Genomic DNA, 27,724 nt, shown 5'->3' with positions numbered 1-27,724 from the left:
ACAGTTTTAGCAACATTTTCAGTTGAACCACACTCTTCTTTTGGGATGCCATTCCACCAGATGCAAAATGCCCCAATAAAAGGGTCAGATTCAGCTCTGATTCCTCCTTTTATCATAATCCAAAGTTGCAACAAAACTGCCATGCAGAGAACATGGAGGAAGCCCAAATAATTCCATCAGTTCCCTCTGTTGGTCTCAAGAATTCGGAAGCCACCCCTTTCTGCACCAGTTACAGAAAGGGCCAGAAGTGAGAGTGCAGTGCCTTTGCTGCACTCCCACAGCTCCCACACGCATCCTTAGAATTTCACTAACTAGGCTCCTAGACTGGTCAGCAAGTTCAGAGCATTCTGTTTAAGCATTCAACCTGAAGCATCCTGGATTTTCCACCTCCTACATGTCCCCAATTACCATTCCCATCACACACCTCCAAGAAGCCATCTGACCGTGCGCATCCACGCTGGCAAAAGGAAAGGCTGCAGCTTCTGCATCAGAGCAAGAGAAAGGACAAATATGGAGCTCCGAGCCCTGCTCCAACCAGACATACCTCTTTACAGACCTAACCTCTTTTTCTAGCTGCGACTGTTCAATACAGTCTCAAGTAAAACAATCATCACCATTTTAAACAAATCAGCCAACGCTCAATCAAAACCGTATGCAAATTCTGCTAAAACCAAGACCATCAACTTGAGGTCTGTAACCCAACATGTGAAGGCTCAAGCTCAGACCACCCTTTGACACATCTTTAATGAACTATATGAAAAATAAGCTAGGACCTTTACAAAAGCAGAAGGCAGATGGTCTTTGCCGGAAGCAATTCAGCGCAATGCAAAACAGGAGAGCAAAAATGGAGTGGGAGAAATCAGAAGGGTCACCAGCAATCCTGCACTGCTACCTACAACCACATGGTGAATCAAAAATACATTTTGTATTGTAGAAATGTGGTTGAATGTAGGCCTTGGAGAAGGCAGAGCAACTTGGCAAATCAAACTTGCAACCCCATTCCAACGCTGCAGGGTAGGAAAGTCACACAGTCAGAAACTGCTGCACCAGACAAAGTAAGTCGACCAAGTAATTAATCTCAGTAGCCAACTCACTGCAGGTTAGTGCTTGTGCTTCAAGAGTGAAAGTCTACACAAGAGCTTCATCCCAAACGCTGCACAATAAACATCTTATCCCAGGAGCAATTTGCAATTTTTTTCTATTTTTCTGAACATTTGCTATCCTCAACATCCCACACCTCCCCTCCTGATGTTTACACGCCAAGTAGAGCGTTTGTGTAAGCAAAACAAGGTCATGCATTTATGTCTTTACAGCTAAGTGAAAACTAATGCAAGGAAGGCAAGTCTCTCCAGGATGTGAAGTTCTTTCCAAGAGCATCTTCACTTTGAGACCAAGAAACAGATGCAGCCACACTGCAATTAATGTCTGCAGCAGAAGTGCAACTACAAAGCTCACTGAACTTAATAGAGCGAATGGATGTTTCTGGAGCACTGACTGCATCACCACAGCTTTGAAAACAATTCAAGGATACTCTGAAGAACTTTCATTACAAGTGCAGTGAGCTGATAAAGCTTTCTTCTAAGGCAGAATTCAGAAGTACAAAGTTCAGACCTCATTTAAGAATAGCAATTGGTTATGTAGGAGTCAAATGGACCAAAGCTGTCAAATTAACGCCACGCAAAAGTGCTGCAGTGCTGCCTTCAGTAGTTTTGCCCAACGCTGACATCATTCACATCAACTCTTGCCTTCTTACAAGAGGACGAGTTCTGCAGCACCCCATCACACAGGGACACCTGAGCCAAGCACGCAGGCATGGCCCACTGATGGACGTGGGCACTGAGGAACCTTTGTGTACATTGCCATAAATCAAGCCACCACATTAAAACTTACTCAAAAGCAGGTATGGGGGATCACTCAAACACATTAACTGCTCTAAGGAAAGAGACCTGCAGGTTACCCATTCATTTTGCTCAGCAGTTTAGCACAGCTGCTCTAAACCCAACACAAAGACATTAGAATGAACTAGAAAACCTCTGAGTGATGTGTGACCAAACCTCCAGAACAGTCCCTTGCATTATTTCAGAGCGCCTCGGTGCTCAATATTCCCAATTACTTCTACAGAACAGAATGGACACCTCCCTTCTACCCTGTCCTTCAGCCTTTTGTGAGGTTAGTAACAAAGGCTATCAAGAAAAAAGAAAATAAGAGAAGGCAAAAAGCATTGAGCCTCAAAAGCAAGCTACATAACATGAGGTAATTTCAGTTTAAATTTCTTAATGGTTAAAGTAACTCATAAAAGCAGCAACAGACTATTTCTTAAAGGGCAGGTTCATTTTGGCAAGAAAGTTCCCAAACAAAAAGGATTTTTTGCCACAATTGTAACCAGAGATGTAATCCTCAAAACCAGAGCCTGCAGTGATTTGCCTTCAGCCAAAACCCCAGTGGGAAAAAAAAAAAAGGATAAAAATAGTTGCAGCATTCAACAGAAAGCTGATACAGATGTATTTTCTAATCACAGAATTGCTAACCTTGTTAGGCCTGTATTGGGGAAAAACCTGAACCGACACACCAGCAATTTAGAATAGTTAAGATCTTGAGGAGCATGGCAGAGCAGGTTCACACAAGGTCTACATTTTCTCCAGTTACAGCTCACCATGCTATTGGCATCCCCTGGCCTCCAAACCCCCCACTTCCCACCTGTCCCACTCTACAAACAGCCACCACCAAATAAACGTAGAAATTCACTTAGCACTCATTTCAAAAACGTTCATTAACCCTTCTTGCTAATTTTTAGACACCTTTAAGGAAACTTTCCTTTGTGATTTTCTTCCCCAGGATAAATGGGGAAGGAACAGCAGTGGAAAGCAAACACGGGGATATCCTCATCTTTCACACAAGATCTTACCTTTCCTATTACAAAATATGTTACAAGACTATTAGGATGGATATCTTATTAAAATTTCATTTAAAGACCATGGAGACACACAAAGTTGACCCCCTCCTCTCACTACCAGATGAGGAAGGACCAGGTACTCACTCCACTAAGCACTGCAGTAATAAGGACACAGAAATTGGGCCCACAACTGTTGACTATTAAACAATTTTCTACTCAAATCTGAGTCAAAACTGACGAGATCTGAGTCTACTCAATTTATGTTTATGAAAAACTTCGCCATGAAATGTAACCTTTTTTTTTTTTTTTTTTTCATGTCACAAGAAAAACAAAACTAGAAAGCTTTGCTAGAAATGGGGGGTGTTCAATTCAACACTTCCAATTGAAACCAAGATGCAGGCCAGCTAAAATCAGCGTGTTTTTTTTTTTTTTTTCCCCAAACAGAAAAGCCTCTTTGCTGTTAATTTAGAGGACAAAATTTGCAACGTGAACCATCTTTAAATTTGTTGCCCAGAAAAGACTTGACATCTCCTTAGGAAAGCATTGGGAAAAGTACTCTGAAGGTATCCTCTGGGGACCCATCAACATGAGTGCTGTGATCTTACTGAAACATTACTCAGAATTACATTGAAGAATTATTACAACTATTATTTTATTTTTTTTTCAAGAGAGAGATTGGGAACACATTGGTTGTCCAGCAGCCCCGTTACAACTTCCCAAGTTCTGAAATGGAACCTATCCAACAAAACTGAGAGGAGAAACCCAACGGTTGTGATTTTAGAGCTTGACAAAGGAATCAAAGCTCACAGCTCTTCACCTAATGAGCCCAAAGCTCACAATAACTCCAAATCCCACCAAAAAAAACCTTCCAAAAAGCTGTAGGTTTTGTTGTCCTTCACGTTAACCTCCACAGTGCTGCTGTCTGTCAGGGAGGCACAGCCAACATCACGGCCATCGCAGTGCCACACGCGGGAGCCATGAAATCATGGCACTGGGTGCTGGGCACTGCTGGCATTGGGGTTTCTTTGGGTTTTTGGAGCTCTTTTTGCTCTTTCCCACCCTCCCAGTGCTGCTCCGGTCCCACAGATGGGTAACGACGTACTGCTGGGTTTTTCAGGGCTGTGTAACAATGAGACTGCCGTGGATTCTTTTATTGCCAAACGCACAAAACTGGGTAAAAATACAAGGCAAGCGGATGAGCTCCAAATGAGACTGCTCCCAGTGACCATGACCTTCAAATCTGCTCCTATCCCACCTGGATCGCCGGGACACATAGAAAATGGGGGGGGAGAGGGGGGGAAACAAAAAAAAAAAAAACAAAAAAACCAAAAAAAACAGACAAGACCCCAAAATGGTGTTTTCTGTGTGAGGATCCCCGCACCCAAAGGCCGCGATCCGCCCCGAGGCGGCGCGGGGAAGGGTGATCGGCAGTAGAAAAAGCGCGATGGGGGGGGCGATAGGTGATTAAAAAAGAGCGACGGGGGATAAAACATAAAGGCCAGGGCCGGGGGGGGCGCGGGGCCGCGGCGCAGCGCTCTGAGGGGCGCCGTGAGGGGGCGGCGGGAGCGCCCCTGGGAGGGCGCGCGGGGAGCCCCGCGGCCGCTGCCTCAGCACCACAGCGTCTCCTCAGCGCCGGGGCCCCACCGGGCCTCGGGGCTTCCACCGCGCCGCCGCCGCCACCTCGGGGTACAAAATGGAGGCCCCGCCGTGCCCTCCCCTCCCCTTTTCTCCCTCCTCCTCCTCCTCCCCCCCTCCCTCCCTGAAGGGCAACCCGCGGCCTCGCCCCGGCGGCACTGCGGAACCCCCTCCGCGCGCGCGGGGCCTTGCGTCCGCGCCCCGCCCGCCGCCATGCCGGCCGCCCCCCCCGCACCGCCCCGCTCCCAACCACCGCCCATGAGGGGGGGGGGGGGGAGGGGGAAAGCGGGTTGGGGGGGGGGCGATGGCGGCGGCGGGCGGGGGGCGATCCCGGGGAACCCACCTGCCCATGTTCTGCCTCCCGCCACCCGATGCTGACGGCAGGCCGCCGCCTCCTCCTCCTCCACTTCCACCGCCGCCGGGGGGTTTGCGGTTGTTGCCGGCGGGCTGCGAGGCGGCCGCCGTCTGCTTGAGGGACATGGCTGAGGGCCGAGGGCCGGGGCCTGCGCTGCGGGAGCGCCGAGCGGGAGCGCTGCTCTGTGTCTCCGTGCCTCTGTCTCTCTCTCCCCTCTCTCGCTCTCGGCCGCGGTTGCTCCCAAACAGTGCGGGGCGGAGGGAGCGGAGCGCGGCGCGGAGGGATCCGCGCGCAGAGAGGAGGGGGGGGAGGAAGGAAGGAGGGGGGAGCGCGGAGCGAAGGAACGGCCGAGTGGGGAAAGCGGGCGGGGCGAGGCGACGGGAGCCGGGCGGGCGGGGAGCGCGAGAGGGGAGCGGGGAGCACGGGGCCCGGCGAGGGGGAAGCGGGGCGAAGCGCGGACTCTTTACGGGAAGTCGGAAGGAGCGCGGCGGTACTGCGGCTAGGTTGAAGGGGCGGAGGCGGGGGAGCGGCGGACACGTGAGGCGGCGGCGGACGGCGCCGGGCCCTGCGCTCTGTGTAGGGCCGCTCCCGCCCCGCTCCGCTCCCAGCGCCGCCCGCGGGAGGGCCCTGCTGAGGGGAGCGGCTCCGCCCGCGCGGTGCGGCCTGGTGCTGGAGGAGAGGGAGGAGGATAGGAGGGAGGAGGAGGGGGTTGGAGGGGAGCCGTGGCTGAGGTGCGGATCTGGCACGTGCGGGGATTAAAGTGGGGAAATACAGGCGTTGTAAAGGAGAAATCGGGAAAACGTGAATCTGAAATGCAGAAATCAGAGCGGAGCAGGCACCCGGCTCTGGCGTCATGCTGGTACGCGCTCTGCTTTCGGAGGTGCTTTTAGCGCCGAGCACCGATATGATACATTGCTGTTAAAAGCCCGTGTGCGCGCTGGGTTAGTAAGAGTGGCTGTAACCTGAAAAACCGAGAGCGAAATTGATTTATAGCCGTGGTTACTCAAAGTGCTCGGACTTTAATCTATTCGTAGAGATGCTCTGGAAGTCCCGCAGGATTCGGATGCAGTGAGAAGGAGCGATCCTGCTGGGCGGGCAGCGTTCGTACACATTGCTTGCACAGCAACAGTTCTCCCATGCGGCTAAAAGCCGTGGGTGGCAGCACGGTGGTAAAAAGATAACAATATTCAACAGCTTTCTTCAATTAGCATCATCCCTGCGCTTTTGACTATTAAACTCCTTGTTTTGTTTCACCTTCCAGGCCCGGATAACCCTGTGGTTAACACCTTATGAGCAAAATGACAGATGCCAGCACAAAGCATTAATCCATTGAAAATATCTGTCCAAAGCTGCGCCGGCAGCTTTAGGGAAGTTTAGTGAATGTGCAAAACGATTTGCTATTGCCCAGCCACAGAACTGGGAGAGAACATTGAGGAGTTCTGCAGGAAACAGCAGTGTGTGCAGAGGTGAGGACAGCCAGTAGCACTTCTAGAACTACTTACTGCAAAGGCAGCCGTCTGTTTCACTGTACATAACAGGATCACTACACTACCTTAAAAAAGTGAAGAAACAACTTTTAGGAAAAAGAATACACTATGTATATGTTATATTTAATTATAACAGTAAATTATATGTAGGTATGAAATCCAGTAGCACGCAAAACTGCATTTCAGCAAACATCTGTGTTGTTAGGTTTATCCCAATGGAGCTCAAACAGATGGCCTCAAATTGCCACCAAAGCAGCAGAGGTGCAGCAGGTGGGGAAGGTGAAGGTCCCAAACGCATCCTGAAATGAATCCAAGTGAGCTACAGGTAGAGAGGGCTCTGTATTCTGCAGTGTGTTTCATCTGTTTTTTTCAGTTGATAAAACAGATTTCCCAGAATGCACAAGGAAGTCTGATAGTAGGCTCTAACAAATCCACGTCCCTTGAGGTTGTTTTGGTTTTGTTTGTTTGTTTTTTAATGGAAAGGAAGTAATTGTAATGCTTTTTCAGCTAAGCACATTACAGTGTGCAACAATCAGTCCCTGTGTTTGATGAAGGTTAAGAACCATTACAGAGCTATGCAGCCATGCTGCAGGGTCCTGCAGGCAGACAAAGTCCTGGTGTCCATGGATGTGATTGGTACAAGCAAGTTCCATGGCCAGAGACGGTTTCTAAGACAAGATATGAACACACTAACTTAGATTTTGGGGTAACATTATGTCCTTTGAGAGTGACTGCATGAATAAGACTCTCGTGTTGGTATCTGCAGCAATGACTCAAGCACAGTTGCTGTTTGACTTGTTCTCTCCTTCAATGTATTCTTTGTTTTGCTAAGCTCTGGCTTCCATTGTGCCCTCCCATTTTTGCTTGTCGAGCATCTTCACTCAGAAGCAAACACAGCAGTGACCAGGTTGAAGGGACTCCATTTCACCCACCAAGACCTGAGTCAGGTGCTGGATCCCTCAGAGGCTGATGGTGCCATGCCAGTGCTGGTGCCACTGCAGCTTCCTGCTATGAGCTGCCCCACCTGCAGAGCACTGGGATCACACTGCTGTCATTGCACACAGCGTTCTTCCCCTTGGTGTTGGCTTTTCCCTGCACACAGCCTTTTGATAGCCAGCAATTCCCACTACTCCATTTTTATTATTTTATGATTTGTCTCTATTGATTTTTTCCCTTTTTTTTTTTTTTGTTTTGTTCTGATGCAGTGCTTTAGCTGTAAAAAAAAAAAAAAATCAACGTTCAGAATTACATGCTCCACAGCCAAGAAACAAAAGCAACTCTTTCTAATAGAGAATCGCATCCTATGTCACCCTTCCCGTTCACATTCCAGGTTAGAGCTGGTCTTCTTCAAGACCGCTATTTTCATTCAGTTTTGTGCCTGCATGTGCAAGCTGTGTTTGCACATGAAGATTAACGAGCCCGATAACATCACTGCTTCCCCGGAAGTGCTGCATGATGCAATGTTTCCTTGACAGAACTGCTCCAAGGCACCGCGTGCTTCCCGAGGTTCAGTGCGGTGAAACATGCGTGCCTACGGAGGGACGGCCAGCACGAGTGCTTGACATTCATGTTATGCAAAATCAGCCGTTAGAACAGCGCAGTCCTGAGTATTTCTACACGTTTTCTTTTCCCTGAAGACTTCTTTTATTTATCCATTACCACAAAACCTGTTCTTAGAGGCAAAAGCTTTGCCAACAATACTTATAGGCATGGGAATCTCCAGGCGCTTGAAAAACAAATCAGGTACTCCAACAAATGAGGAGTGCTTCCCAGAGAGATACGGTATCAGCTAGTCAGCAAAGCTGCAATCAGTTGTAATTGATGAATGCACCACTGGCCAGGCCAGAATTAGGTACACGCACATCCGTGAGCAAAGCCCGAGCTCCAAGCATGCAGGAGAGGCAGCCTCTGCTGCTTCTGCTGCGTTGGCTTTGTGTCGCCTGCAGTCCCTCAAAATCACAGCTTGGCTGCAAGGAGATACCAGCTTCCAGCAAATGTATTTTTTGATCCACACTTTGCACTTTGATAATGACTTGTTCCCAATTTCTGTCACCCACCAACACCTTCCTCCAGCTCCCTGCAGGCTACAGAGGACAGACGCTGCTGAGCCATGCATGCAACTGCTTCCCCACAACTCATGGGAGGTGAAGGAAAGCACGAACAGCCACAGTGTTCGGGTCTGATGTGCACAAGTGCCACAACTTGTTTCATCCATAACCAATGTAGAATCATAAAACCATTATGACTGGAAAAGATCTCTAGGATCACCAAGTGCAACCCCAGCCTTCTCCACTGAACCATGTCATCAGTGCTACATTTCCACTTTTCTTGAAAACCTCCAAGGTTAGTCACTCCATCACTTCCCTGGGCAGCCGGACCCAAGGCTTGACCGCTTTCAGAGAAGAAATGTTGCCTATTACCCATCCTAACCCTTCCTTGAGGGTTGAGCTTGAGGCCATGACCTTTTGTCCTCATGCTGTTACCTGGGAGAAGAGAATGACCCTACAGTCCTTTCAGGAGCTGTAGAGAGCATTGATGTCACCCGTGAGCTTCCTCTTCTCTGGACTGAGCCATCCCAGTTCTCGCAGCTGCTCCCCATAAGACCTATGTTCCAGTCCCTTCACAGCTTCATTGCCCTTCTTTGGACAGGGCATTTTAATGAATCCTGCTCTCAGCTTCCATTGGCCACAATCACCATTTAAGGGATCTCCCTGCCCAGAGGCAGGATCTGTGCAATCACTGCAGCCCCACAGCACTGTTTTGGGACGGAGCTTCAGACTGGGAGACCCCAGCTGTGCCCCAGCACCGTGGGCAGACTGCCTAGCAGCCCCCAGCCCTGGGCTTCGTGCCTCTACGAGTAGATTTAGCATTTTCACAAAGGGAAGTGGAGAATCAAGTCTAACTCCTGCTCAGCAGCAGCAGACAAAGCAATCGTTATGCCAAGACTTAGCTCTTAAATCCCTCCAGATCTGGTGTTCATGGAGCATAAACAACCTTTGCCTCACAGCTTCACCGAGCTGTGCCTCCCCACTTCCTAAGCACTGCAGTGCAGACCCTTCAATACCCATCCTCTCCCCATCCTTTTGCTGAGACAGGCGTGCCAACAAGAAAGCCAGTTGCCATGGCATTTTTTCCCCCTGCAGACAGATGTCCATTAAAAACCAAGTCAGCCTCAGGTTTGCTGCACAGAACGGCTTTCTGTTATTATTAGCAGCCTGCAAGGAATTCCACTGTGCCCCTTCACCTCAGATGTTTCAATGCACTTCGGAATTAATCCCTGGTGATTAGGAGGAAACCACTACAGAGCAGGTACAGGTACGCTTAAAGGACAAATTTAGGATTATGATCTCGTTTTGCATTTTTGGCAGATGATTTGCACACGACTGTACCTGGAAAGAGCTCAGTTCGTTAACTCTGGCATTCTCTCCTGATCTCTCAGCCTCCCCACTAAAACTATCAGACACATTGGAGGCTTGGATGTTTTCCTCTCCACTGACACACTTCACCCGAGGCTCGCAGTAATTTTGTCTTCAGGATGAGCCCAGCAGCCGCAGCCCCAGCTGGAAGCAAAATCAGAAGCTCCACACGTGGACTCAGCGCTCCCACCCCTCTGCATGGGCACCCCTGGCCCCAGGACTGTGTTTCCAGCAGGAATCTGCGTGTCAGGCAGTGATGTCTCCTTCATTGGTTCCAAGGCCACGTTTTTGTTTAAGGTTGGAAAATGGCTCTGTGGATTCCATGCCCTCCCCCAGCCCACCCAAGTGTTGCATCCTGCCAAAACATCACATCACCTCTGCAGGGGGCTTCTCAGGTGTTCTTATTGGGATGGTCACAGTGCTGAATGCGTGGGAATCCAGAGCTCAATTCCATGTAGGAATGCAGGAAATCAGCTCCCTTTGCTGAAGCGCTGCAGTGCTAAGACGATGTGGGGAATGGCAGCAGAAGTGTTAAGGAGATCCTGGTCCTGACTCCCAGGGTGGGTCTGCTTCTCGTGTCTGGGGTTAACCTGGCGCAGCTTCTAACACGTTCCTTGTTGGGGCTGGATGCCTGGGATACACAGACCTGCGTGGGAGCTAACATTTTGGAGATGTTACTGTGGCTCGGAGCCCCACATCCGGGCTGGCTCGCAGTAAACGTTCCGCAGGAGCACTGTTTGTGCTGTGGCCCTGCAGGAGCTGCACTCACACATTACTCTGTGAAATAGCACCATCTGAGAACATCTCCAGCTGCAAAGTCCCGAGGGAGAGCTTCACTTCCCAAGATGAAGCATTTGGATTCCTCCTCTCGCTTACAGCTAGCACAGCTGCAAACACCATCAGAGATCCCTAATCCTCTTAGCCGCTCCTGCAGCACGACTTGGAATACTGCAGAGAGAAGTGCTGCTGCCTGCATTGCCGCCCAGCTGCTTGCAAACCTCAGCACCAATGCAGCACCTCGGTCCTCACTACTCATGCCTGGGGACCAGTGCTGCACTGCTCCCTGCGTTGGAGCTGCTCTCTGCACTAAGGCTGCAGGAATGCAGAGCTAAGGGGGAGAGGCCAGAAGCCCCCAAGGCTGCTCTCAGTTCCCCGGGCACAGGCAGGATGCAGCTGGGATTTTTAATTCACTTCTATAAGGCTGAAGCATATTTGAAAGCTGGCAAGGAGAACTGCATGGGAAAAACCCACTTTGCTTCCTGTTCAACAGAGATTTGATCATGTTTTAAGTACTGTACAGATTTAGTATGGTTTTGGGTATACAGAGCTCAGAAACAACTGTGAGTTGCTTTGGAGCCTCATCCACAACAGCACAGGGGTCCACCTAGAGAGGAATAGACCACTGAAGTGGGTTTGTTTCATGTGCTCATCCCCTCTGCACTACAGGGCATTCATGGACACCAGTAAATCCCCTGTAGGCAGAGTTGAAAGTGAAGCAGAGGCACACAGACTGCTGTCAGTGGCATCACCATCTTTGCACCCAGAAAAAGAGCGTGTCTCATTGACTGACGCTGTCCTTCAAGACCCCTGACAGTGCAGAGGGGCACTGAAAATAGAGCAAACCCATGAAGCCAAAATCTTTGCAAGAACATCACAAAAGCAGGCAGGCTGCCTGATCAGTCCAGGGCAGAAAGAGGGGTTGTGCACTTTGTGTACCCTCCAGCTGCCCATGGAGTGCCCTGCACAGAGTCCCCTCCCACACCAGGGCCAGCACCAGCTCTGCTCTGGCCATCCAGCCAAGCCTCCAGGAACTTTATAAGAACTATTGGCCCTGAAATGTGTTCAGCTGGGACTGATTTCCTGGCAGAGAAGCACACATTGTTTTCTTCCAGGTGTTTGATGTTTCTGACCAGCATGACCCGCCAGTTCTCTGCGAGAAGGTGGAAGGAAAACACGTGAGTGTCTCAAGGTTTGTTGTCTAACACAATTAACCAATTACTTCCAGGTCAAGACAGGGCAAAGCTATAAATGCTGCACGCTGCTATAAATATGTTTGCTCAAGGGTGGTGCAGGAATAAGAAGGGTTAGGTGCAGGGCTGTCACTTAGGCTTTAAAGGAAAACAAAGAGCAAGAAGTGCTTCCTGCAAAGCAGTCACTGTGCAGCTGCTGCAGTGCGGCCCCTTGGAGGCTCCCAGGTGCTTCTCAAGTTGTCACTGAGCACAAAACAGCACAAGGAGTGATGCTCTCTCAGCTGCCCAAAGGGCTCTGGGTCTACATGGTTTTCTTCACTGGATTTTCCTGATCCTTGTGATTGCTCTGATGCAGTTGGTGTCAAGCACAGCAGTGTGCAAAGCTGCCTCATGCCGTAGGGGATGCGTGCAGAACTTCAGCCTGGAGGAGACATGAGTACTACCCCCCTGCTGCAAAAGTACCTCTAAGCACTGCAGCACGGGGCCCTTTTGGATGCATTTGCCTTTAAAACACTGTTATTAGACCAAAATGCCCACTTACATAAAAGGAGGGGGAAAAAAGCATAGGAGAGATCAGTGTAACTATCTCAGCTCAGACGAGAACGAACACGTTGGTTGGTGCAGATCAAGGCAGGAATTTTCCACAGGGCCTTAGGGATTTTAGCTCTGATGGAAAGATAAAGGGAGTGGAGAGTAGTGCTGCTCCCCCTTGAAGGGACACCAACAGCACTGCATGTCTGTCGTACTCAAGCGAACTGACAGACAGATCTGCTCTGCAAACTCCTCTGCATGGGTTTTCCTAAGGCACAAACCATGGAGATGCGCCTTTATCCAGGACCTCAGCTCCTATATGAGCAAAGCCAGCATCACTGAGGGGATTAATTGGTGTTAAGAGATGCATTCTTCCCAAGAGCAAACGAGCCCATAGAAAACCAGTGAGTCCCTAGAACTGTGCACAGCAAAGTGTCGGCAGTCAGGTCCAACACCCCAAACCCCATCACCCACATCCAGCTGGACTGCATCAGGATGGGTCTGCAGGATGCTGCCCCAAAAGCACTTACGAAGATCCACCAGCAGGGTGAGCAGAAGGCGCTGCCTTTCCAGCACTCCTTCCTTGCTGCGCCAGTTCAAATGACCCTAAGCCCCCATGCCATGTGCATGGGAAACACAAAACATTCCAGCCCGTAGCGTAGCTCGCTTTGGCCCTGCACCACAAAGGGACGCTGAGAAACATGCCAGCTTGTCACCCCCTTGCTCTCTCAGGAACAGCTGCTGGAGTGAATCATTTAATCATCCTCCAAATGAAGGCGCTGCCAAGCTTCGTGCAACTTCTGGTTCTCACTCCTCTCCAACAGCAGCAGAGGAGATGGTGTAACCCCCTTGCTGTTCAGTGGTGGAGAGTTTTCCTTCACAGTTTTAGAAATACATATATAAAATCTATTTTCAGGCTCTTAATCACAACAGGAGCATGGCCAATCCCAGCTGCTCAGTGCTCCCTCTGACTGTGGTGCTACTGAGTCATCAGCTGCAAATCTGACCAGATGTTGGAGCTGCAGGTGCCAAAACTACAGTGGGCTGGAGAGGTGTGAGAGCCAATGCTGCCTCCTGGCACTTGGGTGTCCAGGTGATGGCTGAGGGCACAGAGCACTCTCTTCCTCTCACCACAGCCCTGCATGCCTCACATCACATCAGCACTGCTTCTGGCCCACAGTCAGGACACAGCCCCAATGCCGGGACCCACGTCTGGCAAGATTTTAGGAGAGCAGACTCCTCAAGTACTGGAGATGCATTAATGCAATGCAGAAGCATTCAACAACCCTTGCTTTCCCTGCACAAGCCACCCACTGCCAAGCTGGAGGTAACAACACTGCTTTACCTGCTCCTATCAGCTCAGCTGAACCAAACTTCCCTCCAGCCCAAACATGACAAGAAGCTTGTTTGGACAGCTTTGCCTTCAAGTAGAAGGCTGCAGAAGTACAGGCCACACATTCTGGCACTTTCCTGCCACCTCGTCCCTCCACTTCCAGCTAACACACAAACAAACGCAGCGCACGCTCTTTTAATTGTCAATCACATCTCTTGAAAAGGAATTCCAAGATACAGTACAGCATCTCAGTGTTCTACACAAGGCAAGCTTTCAGCAAAGGGTTGGAGGATCTTGAGATGGTGTAAAAATATATCTTAAATAAAATAGTTTCTGTAGGAGAGCAAGCTGCGTTGTACATATCTAAGTCCTTAGAATAATTTACAGAAGGCAGAGGCCTGGTTGTACAATCCACACACTAGAAAAGAGTTAGTGTACATTCATGCTACAAAGTTAGAAAAGGTCAGAGTTCCAGATGGTTGGGGCAGATCTTCAAACCAAAGCAGTGGATGCAATGAGTGCACTAACGAGCGCTGTGTATTTCAAAGCGAGGAAGCCTAACACTTCCAGTCAATAAAGTCAGGAAGCAGACTATAAAGACTCACCTTCTGAGAGTCATTCTATTTATTGTAACTCGTTCTTTCTGCCTGGCCAAGAAGAACAACTTCCAGGACTAGGTGCCTTCCTTCTTTGTTCCAGTTTAGACTAGCAAGTCAGATCTTGATTTTCAGTGTTACAGGCTAAGATCAAGGCTGCTGAGTTCTAACAACAGAAAGAGATCATACTATGGTCTGAAAGGACAACGGCATGACTCCCTCAGCTGCTTTTAACAAGGGATTAGTGCTGAAACACTCAGACTGCTGAGCACAACACAGCAACCAGGACAATCACATCTCCAATCATGGTAAAACTGTCCCTACCCCAGCGTCCAGTCTGGCATATATTCTAAGTGGAATTTTAAAAAGAAAAATAACAGATTTGTCCACAGATTTCCCTTAGGGGGTTGGCTTACTTTTTGTGCCAATAACACGAAAGTTTTGCCAGCCAAAGTTTTGGGCAGAGCAACACTCCAGAGCAGAAGATGCAGCGCTGAGCCATCACAGTAACTGGATACAACAGCTGCATCCAGCAGTGAGGGTCTGCTCGCAGGGCAGGTGGGCAGCACTAAGGCTGGCTGCAGGCACAAAGGAAGTGAGGTTTCAATAACACTGCGTTGGTCATTGCCACCTCTCTCCGAGCACAGCACTGCAACCAATGCCAATGTAATCCTACTGAAGCTGAGGGAATAATGCACACACACCCAGTCCAGGAGGATCACAGCACTCTGGCAGCCATTAACACACAATGTGCATCCACCTTCACAAAGATGGCTGCATCTGATTTGTAGAAATGCCCATGGAGTTGCCATGTTAAACGTCTCCCAGAATGAAGGGCCATCTTACGCTTTCTCAAAGGCAGTAAGCACTGTCCTTCCACAGGCTCTCTCTAAAACCAAGGAACGGATGGTGATAAAGTCCCTTCAAGTGTTTAATATCCTAGATTACAAGCCTGGAGGACTCATTTAGCGTCTAACACCACCAAGATGGTTTATTCTCCACACCTCCCACACAGTCCCACTCCTGCACTGCTGTACAGTGCCTGGACTGCACACATAAAGAGATTTAGTTTAATTTACTGTTTCTTAAATAAAAAAATATTAATTGAGAATACTTTCAATCCAGAAATGGGAAAAGAACTCAAGAAGTCTCACACACTGTGCATAGCCTATTCCACAGTATCCCCTTAGGAAATGCAATGTTCAACATGTGTACACCCACCGACCCCAGAAAACTGGCCAAGAAGGAAGTCAAATGCATGACAGGAGTGGCTTTAAAAAGGTAGAAAGGCAAAACGGTCATTAAGGTCTGCCTAAAAATAGCTAAACAGTGCAGTGAAATGCTTTTAAATACCACAGACACCTCCAGTACTGGCAGCCAGTTTTATGAGAAGCTCTGAAGACAATTTCTAGCTGAGCTTTAGTGAACTAGGCATTCCCAGCTGGAGTCTGAGGGCTGGGCCTGGCCTACCACGAGCACGGCCAGATTCAGCATGGGAGCAGCACTCCGATCTTCATTTACCCCTCTTGCCACGGCCTCTCCTGGAAGAAGGCTTGCCTGTGCTCCCCGTGGAGGAGCTGTCAGAAGAAGCCACTGCAATGTTGATTTGTCCTTCCTGAATCTCTTGCCGGGTCTCAGCTGGGAGGTGATTGATTTTCTGTTGGGTCTCTAGGTAGAACATGACATCTCGCAACTGCTCCTGGATCTCTGAGATTTGCAGGTCCTTCTGCTCACAGGTTTCCTTTAACACTCTCTCCTCTTCCTTCAGCTTGTTCTGAAGCAAGGCTTGATTTGCTCGCAAACACTTATTCAGTTCTTGCTCCTCCTTCAGCTCATTGGAAAGCTTAGCCACTTTGTTATTCAGCTGAGAACACCTTACAAAGAGGAGCACAAGTCAGGAAAGCAGTCTATTACACCTACATCAAACACTACTGCAGCCCTTTTATTTCCAGCCTTCAGGGAAATTGTCTCCCCAGCTGTCTCCGCCCCCAAGGCCACTCAGATCTTAGCTTGGGCCCTGGTGGGCTGGGAAGAACAGACCGCACAGTCCCACCTAGGGAGCTGGAACGCACTGATCCTCACGCCCTCTGTGCCTGATGTCCTTTAATTGACATTTCCTAACATCTACGTTTTTCTCTGTGCTGGGTGAGTCGCCTCTGTGGGGCTGCCTTTCTTCTCTCTGGACATATCTGCCAATTGCAGAACAGACTGGCATCTGCTTCTGAGCAGGCAGAGGAAGGATTGCTGAATGCTAAATATGCAGACCGTGTTGAAAGAGCTACGGGTCCCAAACCTGCGTTCCACTCACTGGGCACTTCCAGTGTGTGAACACCTACAGAAATTACAGCTTTTTATTAAAAAAAGCAGCATTCTCAGTACAGCAGTTTAAATAGCTCAAAGTCACCCAGGAATAGCAAGACTTTTTCTTTTTAGATGTCAGCAAGCAGAGCGTTAATGGCTGCATGGAACTAAACCTGGCAGCAGTACCCACTTCCTTTCGACAGACTGCTTTTCTTTGAGCAAGTCATTCAGCCTCTGTTCCAGACTGTCACACTTCTCAATGGTCTCTTTAAATTTGGTCTTCATGTTGTTAATCTGTAAAAACAAACACACAGGCATTTCAAACAGACCAAAGTCCTGTGCACTTTCATTATGACATTCATTTTTCTGCTGCGCTTTCTAGACTTTGACCAATTATTGTATCCAGGTAAGCAAAAGTTTGGAGACCAGAAAGTTTAATTTTGTTTAAGACCCTCTGCATTACGCCAACAAGGAACCACGTTGCCGTGGAAGCTGCTCATACAGAACAGGAACTGCATCTGCAAACCTGTGCCATTCATAAGGAAACAAAAAAAGAGGAAAAAAGAGAAGCGATACCAGATTCTCATCTTAATGAAGCACTGATATATCCATTCTCTCAGATGTTCTGTCAGTAAACTTGAGTTTCCACGTGAGAGTTTCACAAGGCTGAGCTCTTGCTCATTTTAAAGGAAACCTCAAATAAATACGGGCAAAGTCTGAAAATGAACACGCTGCTCCACTCAGCACTGACTCAGCAGCGTGCTGCCGTAAGACAGTGACCTACTGACACCAATACCCTGCTCACGCACCACGCAAATAGAAACACACATACGTTCGCTTCCTCTCCTCTACTTCAAAACTAGAGATTGCTGCTGCTGAAGAGAACCACCCTCCCACTCTCCAGGCACCACACAGAACACATCTAAACTTCTCAGATAAGGCTTGAAGGAGATTTATAGCCGGAAATGCAGCTTCCCCTCTGTTAATGTCAAAAGTACACTTGCACGTAGTGGAGATGGGAATACGAAGGAAAAATGCTTTCCTGGAGGATCAAACTGGATAAATGTCAGTGTCAGCACACATGCAGTCTTCAGTGATGCCAGTCAATGCAGAACAGGTTTTAAGCCTTCCGGCCTTAATCACCGAGTGTTTATGCAGCTGATGGTTAATTTGGGGAAGTAGCATGAGCACTGATAATGGAATACACTGCATTGTGGCACTGATCCAGACAAGACCTGCATGCCTTGAGTGCCATGAATAGAACTGTAAGGATCTTTAAACACGAAACCACATTCCATATGTATAATATAGACGTTTCACTTCACAGCTGCTTTGTGGATCACGTTTCCTGGTCACGCACAAGACAATTTTTCCTACAGCTTTTCCTTTTCTCAAGAAATCCATCAGATTTCTGGGACAGCTCTTCAGACCAAGGTCAATGATCACTATTTCAATGGTCATAACTTACACATTTAGGGTATTGTTTCACTGCAGATACTACATGGTTAATTAGAAGTTACGCAGAAAGTTCAAATAAGGACTCAGCCCCAAATCCCAACTCACTTTAAACCTAGTTGGAAGGATCTACACAGAGTGAAAAGCATTAAAATATTCTCTCTGGATTTTTGCTCGTGACATTTTGAAGCAGTCCTGCCTACAGAATGCTTTATAGGAGGAGACTCTGAACTTTTCCCAACGGGTGATGAGGAGAGGCAGGGGATCACAAAGAAAGGGCAAATCAATATGCATTTGGAGTAGAAAGACAGCCGAGCAAATTAAAGTCATACTGTCTCTGCTAATGCTAACCTTCCCTAGAGAAGCGCGCCAGGGTGAGTGATGGCATCAGCAAGCAGGGATCCTGCAGCAGCACAGACTCGTTTTCAGCACTGCTGCAGTTTCCCGAGCAGCACATTTAAATCAACTTTAAATCTAAGTGGCAATCTACCTGCTTCTGCACCACTGAGCAGCAAATTGCTAGATCTGAGCATCCAGATAAGGAACACAACTCGGAGCCAATTTTCTCAGCTGGTAGTGAAACAGGCTACGCGAGGTCACGTCACGCAGCACTCGGGCTGTGTGAGAGCAAGCAGCTCTGTCTCCCATTAAACAGTGCGCAGGGCCCCGTGCCAGCAGCGTTCCACACATGCTCAGAGAGAGCAGAGCTCACCTCTTCAGCTGTATCCTTTTCTATTCGGACAATCTTGTTTTCCCAATAGATTCTCTGTGATTCCAGCTGGCTTGTTAGCAAATATGAGTACTGTAAACACAGAAGATACACACAGAACAGTCAGCTTTTCCGTAAGGGTAGCTATGCTGATTAAGGAGCCCAAAGGGCTCCAATATGAAAATCAATTTAATCAAATGAAATTAAGCATAGAGGGCAGTCTGAACATATGTGCAAACTGCAGACCCAGCAGATACGTTGCACCAATTGGATTTCAGAATCAAACCCCTCAATTTTCTGAAATCAAGTAAAGCCTTTAGAGCACAACGGCAAGGATCGAGTCAGAGTTCCACCATTGTGCCATGCACTTCTAACAGAAACAGATCTTTTTCGTTGTATTAACAAGGCCCCAAATCTTAAGTGCCACAGGAAAAAAAGCACCAATAATCTCTGTTGAGAGCTTAAAACCCCAAGGGTCCCAAATGGGAGCTCCCCATTTACACCCCAAAGCCCAAGAGAGGAGAGTAAATGAACACGTCTAGCTTCACTCTAAGAAAGCCTTTGACAAAGCACCCCCAGCTGCACAGAGCACTACAGTTCCTGCTCCCCAGTAACTACGGCCCATTCCAACGTTACATTGCCATTTCAACATGGATGCATGCCTTACATCCCCCCTTTTCACTCCTGGTTCTGCAGATGTGTTATGAGAAGGTTGGAAAACGCGATCATTTCTTACCATCAAGCTCAGCAGCAGCACATTAGGAGTTTGCCGTGGAATTAAACATGTGCAAGAAGCCCTGAATACACTAAGTAATATCAGAGAGCCAAAACACGCTGCCAAATTCATTCTCTCTGCAAACATTTAGATCTCATAAGCCAGACAGAGAGATCTTTTACATGCTTTAAGCACTGACCTCTTGGCAAAAAGGGTTAAAAATAGATGTTTTCACATCCAAACATTACACTGAAAAATTCATGGAACAAGTAAACAAATATTTATTTGAGCAGTATGCTTACAAAGTCTGGTCTCTACGGGCTTCTCTTCTACAGACATCCTTGTGTCTAATGCAGCTGAAGTCACGCTGCAGTCTATCTGTATATACAGTAATTTGAGTTGCTCTTCCTTTAAAATAGATCACTGGTGAGGGAAAACTTGTGTGAGGCTTTCTTTCACCCTTGTTAGAGTGGGAGAAGATGGCCAACAGCCATTAAAAAAAAAATCACTGTTGAAGGGAAGGGAGCAGAACAGGGCTGGTGTCAGACAAGCTTCTCAGCTTTCCTTGATAGCCAAAGGAAGCACACAGCTATGGATTCCTACATCCTTGCTCAGTTCACAAATAAAATTACTCAAGATTACAGTTCCATACCCATCCCAGGCTTTAAGTCAAGTCACAGGTGCTTTAGGAAGGGTCTGCCAAGCGCATCAGGACATTCGGACCCATTTCTCTTTCAAATGACCTCAATGCCTGTAGCAGCATAACCAGCTAATCATGAGTCTACTGGTGAACACAGGAGGAAACTGCAGCCAGCTTACTGTCAGCTGCATTGGCTCTGCAGAGCCAAGAGGAGATTTAAAAAAAAAAGTAGTAAAGATATCTTGTTTCTGCCTGGAGATGATTGCCTACACGCAGGGAGCAGGTCTGCTGCATAAGCTGATGTCACTTTCTTGTAGTCGTATCTGATTTGAAACATTTCCACAAGCGGCACAAAGCAGAGTTCAACAACCCAAAATATTTACCTCTAATTGTAAGGCATCAATTTTCTCTTCCTGACACATATCTCCCTCGCACTCATACTGAACTATCTTCCCATCAGTTTTACTTGCAACCAGTCGGTGGACGTAGTTATCTGAAGAGAGAAAATTCAACCAAAGGGAGTTTTTGCTTAAGAACACCCAGGTTGACACCAGTGGAAATACTTTATGCAGCACAATTAACCATGCAGACTGCTGCAACAGCGTATTAGCAAGGCAGAAAGCCAACAATAGATGTATTTGTTATTTAACAGACTTTGCATAGGCACCTTACGGGATATTTATTACAACAGCCTGCTCTCGTACCTCAGGGCAAATTGATGGAAAGGGAACAACAAACACACAGAGGATACAGGACCACTGCAATTGATCATGGAACCTCTCATATGCTACAGACCCACAAAAACTACGATTAGAGAGGAAATGGATGTTCCCAAGGTTTTGGGATAGATGCAAACTGCAAGAAAACCATCACAAATACTCTTAACAACCAAAAGCTGTTGTACAAACAAGGTGGGGGAGACAGAGTGCTTACCTCCAGCATAATCCCAGACTCTGTGGTTGGTCAACTGCATTGCATAGGTGTGCTGGGTCTCCTCAAAGTGCTTGTAGGCATGGCGACTCACATATCGGCCACAGCCTATGTGCCCACAGATCAAACAGATCCAGAGGTTCTGTCAAAAGAAAGACAAAGCTCTGTCCATGCAGGAGTGTCAAACAGCAGTATCACACAGCAGCATCACTGCTTGAGAAACACCATCTGAAACCAACGGGCTCCAGATGCTGCTCACAGCCAGTCGCTTCCTCACAGAGGGAGCTGCATTCTCCTCCTCTTCGGGAAGCTTTGCTCAGCTGGAATAGCAAAGAGAAGGAAGCACTTGCCCATCCTTGCCAATTACGAGCTTGCAGATGCCAGGCACCTTGACAGACTAGCACAAGCAGAGATGGAAGAAGGGCTTTGATTAATGAACGTGGCAACTTGACAGGAGCACCAAAGCACGCGCCAAAGAGCGCAGACCAGAAGGCAGCATCGTGTTACTTCAGCCTCCTGCTGTCACATGCACTGATCAGCTGATGCACTGATGCTTTCTAAGAAATGGAAACGTTTGTCAGGGCAGGAAACCCGGCAGGTAACATCCCTTCCAAGAACCAATTCCAACTCAAAAGGAAAGCAGATACACCACTGATGGGTAAAAACAACCTGAGAGTAGCCACAGAATTAACCTCAAAAGCAACTAGAGCAGCTATGCAGTCAGATCTAGTCTAGATCTCACTCACCATCCACCCACCTACTTACTTCTTGAACTCCACACTCAAAACATTTGTTCTCTTCCACTGGCTCTGGCGTTTGGCAGTATCTGCAGACAGGACACCTAGAGGGCAATAAGCACCAAGATCAGACACACAGAGCTTCATCTTAATATCAGGGTAATTAAAAACCGAGCCAAAGAGCTCAAAGTGAATGCCTTGTGCTGTGGGATGCTCCCTGCGTGCACGTATCTTACAGCTCCCATGTACCCTCCTGAACTTGCTTCCACTCCACACAAGGCTACTTTGTTCAGCCAGCGAGTAACAGAAGAAATAACAGATCTTCCAGAGCTACTTCAATAGTCCCAGTTTTACCTGGTTTTGCTGCAGTCCAGGCGTAGAGAACATCTGCAACCAGAAGTGTCAGCACAGCTGGCAGTGACCTCAGCTTCTGCCAGCAAGCAGAAGAGCCACAGCTGAGTTCAAAAAACACCCCTCAGCCATAAACACTGCAAAAGCACTTTGTGCAAACACTGCTCCTCCAGACTGCTGCCAATGGACAACATTTTCAGTTGAGACTCTGATCATAACAAGCACCTTAGTCTTCAAGGACAGCAGAAAAGGTAAGAACAGGGTCAGTGCTCGATGCAGTGGCACACACAGAGCAATATCCAAGCCCTAGCAGGGTTCTTCCAAAGCTTTCTCATTAAATGAAGCCAGTTCCATTGTACCAGAAACAAACTTGACTTCCTGTTGACACTTTATTTCCTGGATATTTTCCATTATCTGCAGCTTTATGCAGCAGCTGCACGCTGTTGTGGAAGGTAACTGCAGACAGAGGTGCTCACACTTTACAGCACTGCTTAGCACTGAAACATTCCTAAGGAGGTGAACACTTGTGCTTCAATTTCATCCCAACTCAATGGATCCAGGCTTAGCCCTTCATGGAGGAACGCCCTATAACTCTACCCAAGAGAATCTATAACAAGCACCCTATGTTTCTTTTGAAACAATACCACTGTGCTGCAAGAGACAACACTGAACACCAGAAACAGCCTTTGCTGAGTTCCTAGTGCCCGGACCCACTGGAGGGAGCAGTAACTCAGACTCTGGATCCTGTTGCCAGGACTCTGTGTATTTTTCATTAGCCATTGGAAAAGCTACAGAAATATTCTAGGGGGAAGGTAACTGGATTGCAGTAAGCTTCCCATACAAATTCAGGCACTTCGTCTCCACGGCACCTAAGCAAAGTGGACAGGGATTTCTTTCTACCATTTTCTTAGGCTGGGACCATACTTAAATTGTGTATCAGATCTTTAAGTGCTCTTTTGGATTTTGCTCCTATTTTGGCTAAGCTCCATTGCTTCAAATTTAAACTGGTTTCCATTTACGGGATAAACAGCAAATAAATCTGATTAATCCCACTGAAGTTCTGTTATTTCAGCTCAGGGCTAAAATTGTCCTCACTCTCTATCCATGAATCAGGCACCAGTAACAGAGGAAAACAGAGCCCTCTGCTGCAGTAGCTACGACTGCCTGACGCGCAGTAAAGCAGCAAACAGCATCCAGAGAAATTAAGCTGCGTACAATTGATAGCAGCCTGGGTGCCAGTCAGGAGCTCAGGCATGTTGAAATCCCATCTATGGGGATGCAAAAGATGGAACCAGGACCAGTCCTTTCAACCTACAATACTTGGAAATGATTTGCATTACTGTGCAGCTGCCCTGTTCTCTTAGCAGTGAGGCCCGTGGGAAACAGTGTTCAATTACTTTTGGCTCGGAGATTTCTCCCTGCAAGTCTCTTAATAGGAAAGAAGAAGTACTAAGACTTGCGGTAATTCCTGCCCCCACACTGCAATGAGCAAAACCGGTCCTGTCAGCATACAGCCACCACACTCAGAACAGAGTTTTTGATGTGGAAACAAAGAAAAGCCTCTTACGTGGTGTCCTCCCACCGCTGCAGACACTGGCTGTGAAAGCTGTGGTTACACAGAGTGGTAAGAATCCCGTTCACAGACTCATCCATCCTCTCGAGGCACACCGTGCACTTCGGGAGCTCTGTCAGATCCATCACAGGCAGGCTGGCCCCCTTCAAAAGAACAAGCAGAGACAAATTGCTCAGCACCCTCCAATCACCATAAATTAAGCACCTGCATTGAAAGTCAAACTTCTCTCCCATTACCACCAGCACTAGGGTACAGTACAAAGCAAGCCTGCGAGTCTATGCAGTGGTTACAAATTTACCAAGGTAAAAAGCAATCTACAGCCTTCAGCAGAGCACAGCCCCATCAGAGCACAGGGTGAGGAGGCTGCTGCAGCTGCCACAGCCCCATGACATTTTCTGGATCACTGCAGCTGGCAGGTTTAGGTCAGAGATGCTGCAATGGCGAGGCTTGAAGCCTATAGAAATCACCAAACAAACCTCTCCATGTAGAAACAATACTGGAACAGGAAACAGATTTCAAACTGATACAGTTAAACACTGCTTGCAGTGTTCTGCTCAGAAGAAGTACTCCTGTTAGAACTCTCTGAAGTCCAGAAAAAAGGAAAACAAGATAAAAACTTACATCTTCTGACTTGAAGACTTCAGCCCTTTCCACGTACACGAGCTGGCAAACATCCTCCTCTATGGAGTTGAACTGCCGACCATTGCACGCCATGTAAAAGCTATCTGCATCAGCCTGTGCACAAAACAAGGGGAGGCTGTTGAAAGAAAAAGCCCGCAGCTGACACAGACAGGGAGGAGGAGACATCTGCTGTATCCCTGCTTCTTCTCTCCACCAGGTCCCATAACAGAGGAGAAATTTCAGAGAACCAGCTCCTGCCAGCAGGCATCGCATCTTGGCACCGGGTTTAATGCTACCACTTGGAGATGGGAAGCAAAGCTGACAGCAACGATGGTTACTGATAGCTGAGTATTCAGCAGGAATGACAGAATTCCCCTTCAGCATCTGTTTTGCTTCCTGTCAGTGATTTCAGCGCATTTGCAAAGCAAATTTGGTTTCTTTGCAAAAACTTCAGAGCATCACATTGCACAGGACACTGACACTTGTGCCAGGGAAAAGAACGATTCAACTGTGGGAAAGGATCCACTGCATCAGGAACAACTCAGACGTGCTCCAAACCATCTGCGGGAGCCATCAGGTAGAGTCACCAGGTAAAGAGGCAGAACCCAAATCAAATCTAACAGATGTCACCCCTTTCACTCAGCCACCTCCCTTTCACCTGGCGAAGGATCACAGCAGGTTGGGAAAAAATGAGCTGAGCACCACACTGCCCTACTGCTAACCACTGGAGCCAGGTACACAAAGGCACACGAGATTTGTTCTTGCTGCATATAGAGACAGCTGTTAGGGGTCACTGGGGAACGGGGCTTCAGGAAGTTTCTGAAGCAACTGCAATTTCAGGGTGAACTGACCATGGCTTTGTGGTTTTGATGCAAGGCTGCTCAACACCAGGTATTTGTCCATCACATTTTATACAGCAGAATGCAAAACACATCTCCGCAGCCGCTGCAAATGGCACAGACTGCATTCAAATGCTGCATCTACACAACAGGCATGGAAAATGTCTCATGCAGCACTGACAGCTAGGGAAAGAGCTGACCAAAACTTCTCTCAAATCCCTATAAAGGAAGGTACAGGTGAGAGCCCACATAGAACATAATGGGGGAATAGCTGTAAGCAGCACTGTGTTATCCAGTGATCCACTTACCCCCAGGCTGCCCGTTTTGGGGCAGGCTGTCCTTCTCACACTGTACTGGCAGTGGCTAAGCCATCACCTCACTCCTCAGAGATATTTATTAAAATATAAAGTGCCATTGGCTGCCTTCTTTCTGCTCAGCAAAGCACAACGCCACTGTGTCTGCAAAAGTGCTTGAAGGTAGCAGAGGCAGTTTGTTTTTACGTGCTTAATAGTTTTAAATATCCTACCAACAAGAAATAGTGGACACGGAACACGACACACGCTTGTCTACAGGACAAGGTGCCAGATAAATCCCTGTCAGTAGCCCCAGGAAAGTGCTGGGCAACAGGAAGGCACTGCCCTCCTACACAGCACCTATAAGGCACTGCAGTCCCCCCTATGGCAAAGGGACTTCCAGCTCTTACCTGGGAGCTAAACTTTATCAGCACCATGTACTGGTTGGGAGTGGAGTCTCGGATGATTTTCATGTGCTCAATGACTTCATAGAAAGATGCCACAAACTTCATCAGGTCATGACTGGTCATGGTGGCAGGGACTGTGAGGATACACAGCATGGCACTGCGCCTCACATCTTCTTTTAGAGAGGTCATCTTGCTGCAAGACACCAGTTACACAGCATCACGTCATTCCAGAGGTCAAAGCTGCGCGTCACACTTCCACCAACTGCAGTTACAAGGATAACTCTGCTGCTGATCCAAACCCTCTTTTGCACATTTGTAAATGCTAAGAAGGAAAAGGCTGAGGTAGGAACCTAAAACGCCCGCATGAAACTATTACTTCTCAACAAAGTATTACAATGGGAAGCTTCAATCAACATTGGCTTTGTCAGGAGTATTTGGTCATCTGCTCTTCCCTAAAAAAAAAAAAAACAAACAGCTGAGCCTGGCAAGTCACAGATGCTCAGAACTGTTCCTTTTACAAATGAACAACCCTTGCTACTATTTCAAATGCTCCTTTTGTCTCTGATAGCTTTCAAGACGACCCAAAATGGAATTTCCCGTGGAATTAGAAGGGAAGAGTGTGGAACTGTAATCCCTGAAATACAGAATGAAAGCTCCCACTTCAGAGAAGTTCCTTAGGCATGCAGACAAAACCCTGGAGATAACAGCTTAACTCTGGATCCCTCAAGAAGCTGCACTGCTAGGAACCCACGATCACCTCACGTTCTCACAGCTCCTTGGCATACATGCTGCCTGTAGGAGTGTTGCCCACAGCCAGAAGACCCAAGCCCAAGCCCCAGCTTTTCCCCAAGGCTGGTGGCAGTGTAGGTGTACAGCACCCTTCCTGTTTGTCCCTGCACGGCCAGCTCAGGAGCCACAGCCCCAGGGTGAGCAGCTCACCCTTCCGGATGACCTCATTACTCACCAGCGCCATTCCCACTAGAGCTACAATTAGTCAAGCATTCTTACTTTGTTTTGTACAGATGCATAATGCCATGAACGATTTCAACTGACGGATTCCCGCTGAAGAAGGAAATCTGGTCAGGGAGCTGTTTTGAAGGCGAGTCTGGAGCAGCCTCACGCTCTTTGTTTTGATCATCCTGTTTATTTTTGTCCTCAGACGACGCAGCCTCTGAAGATTTTCTTGCTTCCATGGCAGCTTTTGCTTCATCTTTCCAAACAAAAGCTTTAATTACCACACATGAGAAACGTCTACAGTTCTCTAAGCACAGCCTGACACAATACTGCAGACTCTCAGAACTCCACTGTGCCGGATGAGATCCGATATGAACCGCTATCAGCCAGGACGGCTTCCACACAACGACACAACCTCAGGGCTTAGAAGGGATCTCTGCAACCCCCACCCTTCCCATCTCCTCCGGCGGCAACGAGCGTTGGCACATCCGCATTCCCACCTTCAACCCAGGGGCGATTTACGGCCCGCCCGGTGCCGGTACCTGCCCGCGGCCGGATGGTCTCGATGATGATGTCGGTCATCTCCCTGCGGCCCAGGTGCTGGTGCAGGATGGCCGCCCTCTCGCCGGGGCCCTTCCCTTCCAAGCAGGCCGGGATCGCCCCGCTGCTCTCCGCGGCCATCTCCGGAGCTGCGCGGGAGGAAAAAGCGTTGAGGCGGGCATCGGCGGCAGCGCGGCGCCGGCCCCCGCCCCGCCGAGGCGCTCCCGGCCCCGGGGCGCCGACTCACCGGCCGCGCTGTAGGCGAAGCCGGCGGGCAGCGGGGAGAGCTCGGCCAGCTCCAGGCGGATCACGACCAGCGACACGCTCATGGGCCCGGCGCCGCGGGACCCTCCGCGCTGCGCTGCCGGCCCGACGGAGACCGAGCGCCGCTTCCGCCTCGCGCACCTCTGCCCTCTCACCCCGCCGGGGTCACGCCGCCGACG

The 27,724-nt window shown here is 48.5% G+C and overlaps 2 protein-coding genes across 12 annotated transcripts in view; both read right to left on the bottom strand.

Annotated features, from left to right (window-relative positions):
• Positions 1-5,229, bottom strand: part of ATXN2 (ataxin 2) — a 52,465-nt gene extending 47,236 nt beyond the window's left edge. For 5 of the 10 annotated variants that reach the window (XM_052691137.1, XM_052691138.1, XM_052691139.1 and 2 more), the window contains exon 1: positions 4,872-5,228. In XM_052691137.1, the coding sequence (XP_052547097.1) occupies positions 4,872-5,008 (137 nt within the window). In that variant the 5' untranslated portion in view covers positions 5,009-5,228. Of the gene's footprint in view, positions 1-4,871 lie in introns of all 10 variants that reach the window. The other 5 variants (XM_052691146.1, XM_052691147.1, XM_052691142.1 and 2 more) reach the window with 4 other exon arrangements.
• An 8,571-nt stretch (positions 5,230-13,800) lies between these two features.
• BRAP (BRCA1 associated protein) lies at positions 13,801-27,714 on the bottom strand. Of its 2 annotated transcripts, none has more exons than XM_052691151.1 (12): positions 27,529-27,712; positions 27,284-27,430; positions 26,796-26,997; positions 25,791-25,980; positions 24,249-24,362; positions 23,622-23,770; positions 21,732-21,807; positions 20,970-21,108; positions 20,420-20,529; positions 18,685-18,774; positions 16,708-16,811; positions 13,801-16,090 (listed from the first exon to the last, which is right to left on the bottom strand). In XM_052691151.1, exons 1-12 carry the CDS (start codon positions 27,608-27,610, stop codon positions 15,730-15,732), a joined length of 1,764 nt encoding a protein of 587 aa, XP_052547111.1. In that variant the 5' UTR covers positions 27,611-27,712; the 3' UTR covers positions 13,801-15,729. The 2 variants fall into 2 exon arrangements, with proteins under 2 accessions (XP_052547111.1, XP_052547112.1); XM_052691152.1 differs by having other exon boundaries at positions 15,959-16,090; positions 16,704-16,811; positions 27,529-27,714.
• Between the last annotated feature and the right edge of the window lie 10 nt (positions 27,715-27,724).

This window comes from Tympanuchus pallidicinctus, unplaced genomic scaffold (genome assembly GCF_026119805.1).
Source record: "Tympanuchus pallidicinctus isolate F22 unplaced genomic scaffold, pur_lepc_1.0 scaffold28, whole genome shotgun sequence".
Lineage (NCBI taxonomy): Eukaryota > Metazoa > Chordata > Aves > Galliformes > Phasianidae > Tympanuchus > Tympanuchus pallidicinctus.
Note: the sequence above shows the minus strand (reverse complement) of the source record. Positions and strands in the feature narration are given on the sequence as shown.